We start from the raw sequence: 7,315 nt of genomic DNA on the forward strand, positions 1-7,315 counted from the left end.
AAGAAAAACTAAGCAAAGCAAAGTCTTTGGTTACATCTAGAATCCAGACTGAACTCATAACGGTCAATGAAATACTATACATTGTGTGTTATTGCTTATATTCCAGCTACCATTGTATTAAATGAGCTGAACTGGACTGAAGCATTGGAGGATGTCTTTAAGAAAAACCGAGAAGAGGATCCAACGCTACTATGGCAAGTGTTCGGCAGCGCTACTGGATTAGCTCGCTATTACCCAGGTAAGTGCTTGTAGTGTCTGTTTAATTCTGAACTCACACATTTCAGTGCACGTTACAATCAGAATCACATGCACACACAGACAGAGATACACATCCTCCCCCTCCCTTTGCAAGACTCCGCTGGCTCTAATTGGTAAACATAGCATGCAGTCCCAGCTCAAATTACACCAAATTTTCATAACAAATTATAATATCAAATATCTCAGCAGCTCAGCAGAGAGCTTATTGTATTCTTCTGAGATTCAGTGATGACAGAGGAGAAAAGTAATTAGGTGCTCAATTCATTTTCATTACTTTCAGATTTGTAATTGGTAAGGCTTTACTAAAAAACGTTGCATATAAATAGTGTATTAGCCACCGTTGAACCTCTGTCCCCTAAGAGTTTGCATTTCTGAAATGAATATGTGTTGTTTGTAGAGGAATAATTCTCCAATAATTATGTCAGCCTCGTGTTTTTGCCAAACCCGTATGACTTTTGTTTCTTCTGCAGAATGCAAAAGCTGAATTTTGAAGAATATCCTGGTTATTCTTTTTCATATAATGAAAGTGAGTAAAGACAGGGGAAAAAGTGAAAGTGACAAAAAAAAACCCCACTTAAGCTTGCATCATCACAATTTTTTGATTATTATTTATTTATTTTTAATGTATGCAATGTTTCTTTTAATTGACCTTCCTTAGGATGACGGTATAGCAGAGTGCTGGGTTTTTATTGGACTTTTATTTGACACGTGATTCAAGTTTTTTCTATTTCAATAGTTTCACTGAAAAATGATTTGCATATTAGTCTGTTCCTCTATTTCAGACTCTAAATACAGTGCACAAGTTATATGAACCACTTTTATGATTCTTTCATGATTACTTTTTTGTCATTGTGATGCTTAAAGGCCTCAGTCCTCATTCACTTTTATTATATTGAGAGGAGAGCCTGGTTTAGTCTTCAGAAATGTATCATTTGTATTCCATGGAAGAAAAAAGTCATATGGGTTTGGAACGACATGTGTGATTTCTCATTTTTGGGTGAACTATTCCTTTAAGACTGTAATATAATAAGATGTGGACTCCCAACTATCGATTGTCTCTTTATAGATACATATACGCCTACAAAATATTGATGTTCTTGTAAACTTCAATTAATTATAGCTGGCAGAACACTGGTCGATTACTTTGTTACGGCCAAATCGCAGTGTCTCAGACTATCTGTCGGCACTTACAGCTGCAATCCACTCACTAAATGTCAGAACGTGGGATGCCATTTATGAAGAAACACGTCTTGTTAGATGTTCAGCTGTGATAGTCACAGACGAGCACACTCATTTGCACCAGGTTATTTTCTCTGTTAAAGAGAAAAATCGAAGCTGAAATTGTACTGGGGCCACCAAAGCCCTTTTTTCCCCCACATGTCAGCTCACTGCAGTCAATATGAACCACAAACCACCCCCCACTGGACACAGAAACAGGTTTCTAGCGAGGCTCTCAGATGTGCTCACGACAGAGATGTGACAAATCAAATGGATTTTGGGATCAGGGGTCACTCATATTTCCATATCCTGTCTCTGTCCATTCAGCTTCCCCTTGGATGGATGCCAGGAAAACACCCAGCAAAATCGACCTGTATGATGTGCGCCGGCGACCTTGGTACTAATATGTGTTTCTGTGTGTGCGCTCTGAATTCTTTTCATTTGTTCCCTTTATTCTTGAACCTTCTATTCTTTAGAAGGTTCTATTCTCTCAGTTTAAAATTCTCCTTGAAAGAGATCCAGTATATTTCTTTCTTTGTATCCAGGTATGTTCAAGGTGCCGCTTCGCCCAAGGACATGCTGATTCTTGTTGATGCGTGAGTATTATGTGTATGTGCTTTTTAAATTATATTATAAATATTTTTTTTGCGTCAATTTGCATTTAGTCTTACATGCTCTATCTATCTATCTATCTATCTATCTACGTTATTCCATCTGTCTCTCTGTCGTTATAGTCTATTTGTCTGTCCATCCATCCATATATAGATGATATAATAAAAAATTAAAACAATTCTGTCCTCATTTTACTCAGCCTCTTGTTGTTAAATGATGACAGTTTTTTCATTTTTGTGTGAACTTTATTTTTAACTGCCATTGTGTTTGTATTGGTGTGTTGCAGGAGTGGAAGTGTGTCTGGGCTGACCCTTAAATTGATCCGAACCTCTGTCAGTGAAATGCTGGAGACACTTTCTGATGATGATTATGTCAATGTTGTCCATGTAAGTAAGATCACATGGCATGTGTGCACACTGTTTACAAAGTAACATTGTAACAAGTAACATTGCATTTTCTCATTCTGTTTTTTCACATTTCCATACTTTTCTGAGCAATTCTGGAACATTGTTTTGCAGCAGTACGTTTTTCTATGACGTGCCGCTTTTGTTGTAATATTCCTCATTTGTAATTCGCCTTAGATAGCGCCCATTTAGCATCTGCTAAATGAGCAGCCTACATGTGAATAGCGATAATGGTAGAAACATTTTGGAGTCTCGTCACATTGAACAAGCAGAGTTCTGTTGACAAAGGTGTTGTTTTCTTTATAGTTGTTAAAGGAATAGTTCACTCAAAAATAAAATGTACTATCTTAGGTCATCCAAGATGTAGATGAGTTTGTTTCTTTAGCAGAACAGATTTGGAGAAATTTAGCATTACATCACTTGCTCACCAATGGATCCTCTGCAGTGAATGGGTGCCGTCAGAATGAGAGTCCAAAAAAAGCTGATAAAAACATCACAATAATCCACAAGCAATCCACAAACTCCAGTCCATCAATTAACATCTTGTGAAGGGAAAAGCTGTGTGTTTGTACTAAATAAGTCTGCCATTAAGATGTTTTTAACTTTAAACTGTTGCTTCCGGCTAAAATTTGAATCCACTGTCCATAATATTGCTTTCTCCATTGACAAATTTACTCATCTGAATCAGGAGAGAAATATGCACAAATCAAGCATACACAAGACATTAATTGGTGGACTGGAGACATGTGTTTTCCTTGTGGATTATCGTAATGTTTTTATCAGCTGTTTTTACTCTAATTTTGACGGCACCCATTCACTGCAGAAGATTCAAAGGTGATGTAATGCAAATTTTCTCCAAATCTGTTCCGATGAAGAAACAAACTCATCTACATCATGGATAGTCTGAGGGTAAGTACATTTTCAGCAAATGTAATTTTTTGGTGGACTATCATTTGATCACCCTCATGTCATTCAAAACCTATGTGAAGTTCGTTCTTCCAAGAAATATGCAGTTCTTTTAAATTGTAATAATATTTCACAATATTACTGTTTTTCTGTAGTGTTCACAGTATTATTTTAGTATCATTGCGATATTGTTTGTTTTTAAAATTGTTTTGAATCAGTTTTTATTGTATGTCTATATAGTTTTTATTTCTTTTTCAGTTTTAGTTATTTAAGTATTTTGAGTTAAACATGAGACATTGCCTTGGCAACTGGCTGAAATAAAAAAAATATATATTTTAGTTTAGTTTAGTTTAGGTAACATTTGTTTTATTTCAGTTAACTTTTTTTTTATTCAGAGTAATGATTTTTTTTAATGGTTTTCATTTTAGTTAACTTCAGTAACCCTGATTGTTCATCTAATAAATGTAGCCTTGATGAGCATAAGAGACAGAAAGAAAGAAACAAATATTTATTGCAAACTTTTGACTGGTAGTACATATACCACTTTTACAAACAAATTTACCAAATTATCTGTTCAGATATAAGTAAGCTAGATAAGCTATGATGTGCTATGGTGCATATAAAAATAAGAACTGACCATAGGAAAAAAAAAAAAACATTTGTTGATCACAGAGTTCTGTTGACAAAGGTGTTGTTTTCTTTATAGTTGTTAAAGGAATAGTTCACTCAAAAATAAAATGTACTATCTTAGGTCATCCAAGATGTAGATGAGTTTGTTTCTTTAGCAGAACAGATTTGGAGAAATTTAGCATTACATCACTTGCTCACCAATGGATCCTCTGCAGTGAATGGGTGCCGTCAGAATGAGAGTCCAAAAAAAGCTGATAAAAACATCACAATAATCCACAAGCAATCCACAAACTCCAGTCCATCAATTAACATCTTGTGAAGGGAAAAGCTGTGTGTTTGTACTAAATAAGTCTGCCATTAAGATGTTTTTAACTTTAAACTGTTGCTTCCGGCTAAAATTTGAATCCACTGTCCATAATATTGCTTTCTCCATTGACAAATTTACTCATCTGAATCAGGAGAGAAATATGCACAAATCAAGCATACACAAGACATTAATTGGTGGATTGGAGACATGTGTTTTCCTTGTGGATTATCGTAATGTTTTTATCAGCTGTTTTTACTCTAATTTTGACGGCACCCATTCACTGCAGAAGATTCAAAGGTGATGTAATGCAAATTTTCTCCAAATCTGTTCCGATGAAGAAACAAACTCATCTACATCATGGATAGTCTGAGGGTAAGTACATTTTCAGCAAATGTAATTTTTTGGTGGACTATCATTTGATCACCCTCATGTCATTCAAAACCTATGTGAAGTTCGTTCTTCCAAGAAATATGCATTTCAGTTGATCTGTTAGTATCCAAAAAGTGTAGCTTCACTGCATTAGCAACTTTGTGGATCTAATAAAAGTTGTTTTTCACTCCTCGAAGTTTGGAGGACTAAATTCGGTTGCCGAAAGTGCTTGACACTTTCATAAAAAAGAAAAATGTGTGTGTAAATAACAAACTGTGTGTGAACAGAATGGGATTAATCGCTCAGAAAAGTGTGACAAGCGTATTTAGCTGCAGCTGTACAATAAAAATGGAACACGACATTGTTACTTTGAATTCAATTTAAAGTGAGGAGTTTCTAGAGTTTGTGGGTTGCAGGTTGCTGTGTGATGCAACAAGAGTATGTGTGTGTGAGACAGAGAAAGAGAGAGAGAGACAGAGGAGTTGTAATGAAATATGGATTTGGCTGCAGCTTGCCACTTGAAAACAGGCGCTTAATGAAAAGGCTGCTTGTGGGCTCTGTGTGCTGAATTGAAAATGGCTGGACAAAGTGAGGGGAAGAGATCAGGCTGAGTGAGAAAGAGAAGGCCAAAGAAAGAGGGAGGAAATTGCTATATATCATTCGTCTTGGAAGGAGCCTCCAATCCATCTTGGCTAGCTGATCTTTTACTCGGGTGCTGCCAGCTTTGTTCTCAACTTTTCCTCTGGCCAAAGGAGCTCACAGGATGCTCGTGTCTAAACCTGTCATGAGTGTAGTAGGGTGCATTATTTCTTAGTTCAGCCAAAAATAAAGATTGTATCATTATTTACTTACATCCATGATGTTCCAATCCAAACCTTAATTGCTTTTTTCCTCTATGCCCATTTTAATTAAAATAAACATGAAGCTTTCAAGCTTGAAAAAAAATAAAGCAAACAAACCATAAATTGTTATAAAAATTGCACATGCTGTATTCCAAGTGTTCTTAAAATATGAGAAATGTAAGTTGAAAATCTTTACATCAAGCCTAGCTGATGAATGATTAATTTGAGTCAGATCAGAGTCAGTCAAATGATTCTGATTCTTTCACATAATCAGATTTATTTATTAAAGGGTTAGTTCACCCAAAAATTCTTGTGCGCAAAAGAAAAAAAAAAGACTTTATTCACGCTGCGTCACGCCGGATCTGTTTCCTACGTTGTTGTGATTTGATCTGAACGGAAACAGCGTATCCGCATGGCGCAGCTGACACAGAACAGCATACGCTGTTTACGTCCAGCTGATACTCTCCAAAATGGCGCTACAGGGTGACGCAGAGGAGACGAATTTTTGAATAAAGTCGTTTTTTTTTTTTCTTTTGCGCTTCGTAAAATTACGGTTGAACCCATGATGTCACATGGATTATTTAACAGATCTCCTTCCTACGTTTCTGGACTTGGGAACATTTCAGTTGCTGAGGAGAAAATGATTATGAATAATAGCTTAAAATATGTTTGTTGCTCACACTCATGTATGAATTCAAAGGACTTGGAATATAGTGCACAAGCCATATGGACCACTTTTATGATGCTTTTATGCTGCTTTTGTTGCCTTAAAGGGGTCCTATTATGCTTTTTCACTTTTTGAATTGTAGTCAGTGTGAAGTGTGTATAATTGGGCATAAAAAAGATCTTCAAAGTTACAAATCTCAAAGTCCACTCCAAAGGGAGATATTTCGTTTTTTTTTAAATCCCTTTTCAAGAACTACAACGAACGGCTCGTTTGGACTACAGCATTTGTTTTCCGGGCTTTGTGATATCACAAAGCGGCCCATTAGAATATCATTAAAATAATTGTTCCATGGCAGCTCTCGTGGCCACGGAGCGACACCTGTGGTTGAATCTGTCCGAGTTACAAGATAAGGACAGATTCTTCCTGCTGGATGCTCCGCTATCGCCTTCTGGCCTCTTCGGAGGCGCAGTAGACACTGTCGTCGAGAGGTTTCAGGAGGCGAAGAAGCAAGCGGCGGCATTCCAGCGCTTCCTCCCTAGCCGGCCCCAGGTATTTGGGACTGCTGAGCAGGAGCAGTCCCAGCCGTCTAGCTCCTCATATCGCCAGACCCAGAAACAGAGCGTCGCGACCCGTACTCCCCCGCAGAAAGAGCGCTCGCGCCCCTTGTACAAGCTGGCGCGCCAGATCCTTCTGTGGGTTCAGGGAATCTCCCTGGGAATCTCAATCAGGGAGCAGACATCCTGTCGAGACAGGGGCTGAGGCACGGGGAGTGGAGACTCCACCCAGAGGTGGTGGAGCTCCTTTGGGGGGAGTTTGGCCAGGCGGAAGTGGACCTATTTGCGTCGCAGGAAACGACACACTGTCCGCTCTGGTTCTCCCTCACACATCCAGCTCCACTTGGGCTGGATGCCATGGTGCAGACGTGGCCGAGGCTTCGTCTGTACGCATTTCCCCCGATCGCTCTGCTCCAGGGAGTTCTGGAGAGGGTACGCCAGGATGGGGTCCGTCTGTTGCTAGTAGCCCCGTTCTGGCCGGCCCGAGTATGGTTCTCGGACTTGGTGTCCCTCCTCGACGGCTCTCCGCTGGAGATTCCGATCAGGAG

The 7,315-nt window shown here is 38.5% G+C and overlaps 1 protein-coding gene across 4 annotated transcripts in view; it reads left to right on the forward strand.

Annotated features, from left to right (window-relative positions):
* LOC107672590 (voltage-dependent calcium channel subunit alpha-2/delta-1-like) overlaps positions 1 to 7,315 on the forward strand; it is a 102,678-nt gene that overhangs the window by 45,028 nt on the left and 50,335 nt on the right. For all 4 annotated transcript variants that reach the window (XM_016465842.1, XM_016465843.1, XM_016465844.1 and 1 more), the window contains exons 7-10: positions 107 to 238; positions 1,804 to 1,873; positions 2,022 to 2,072; positions 2,375 to 2,474. In XM_016465842.1, coding sequence (XP_016321328.1) covers positions 107 to 238; positions 1,804 to 1,873; positions 2,022 to 2,072; positions 2,375 to 2,474 — 353 coding nt within the window. The remainder of the gene's footprint in view (positions 1 to 106; positions 239 to 1,803; positions 1,874 to 2,021; positions 2,073 to 2,374; positions 2,475 to 7,315) is intronic.

Source organism: Sinocyclocheilus anshuiensis, unplaced genomic scaffold (assembly GCF_001515605.1).
Source record: "Sinocyclocheilus anshuiensis isolate Anshui unplaced genomic scaffold, SAMN03320099.WGS_v1.1 scaffold28, whole genome shotgun sequence".
Lineage (NCBI taxonomy): Eukaryota > Metazoa > Chordata > Actinopteri > Cypriniformes > Cyprinidae > Sinocyclocheilus > Sinocyclocheilus anshuiensis.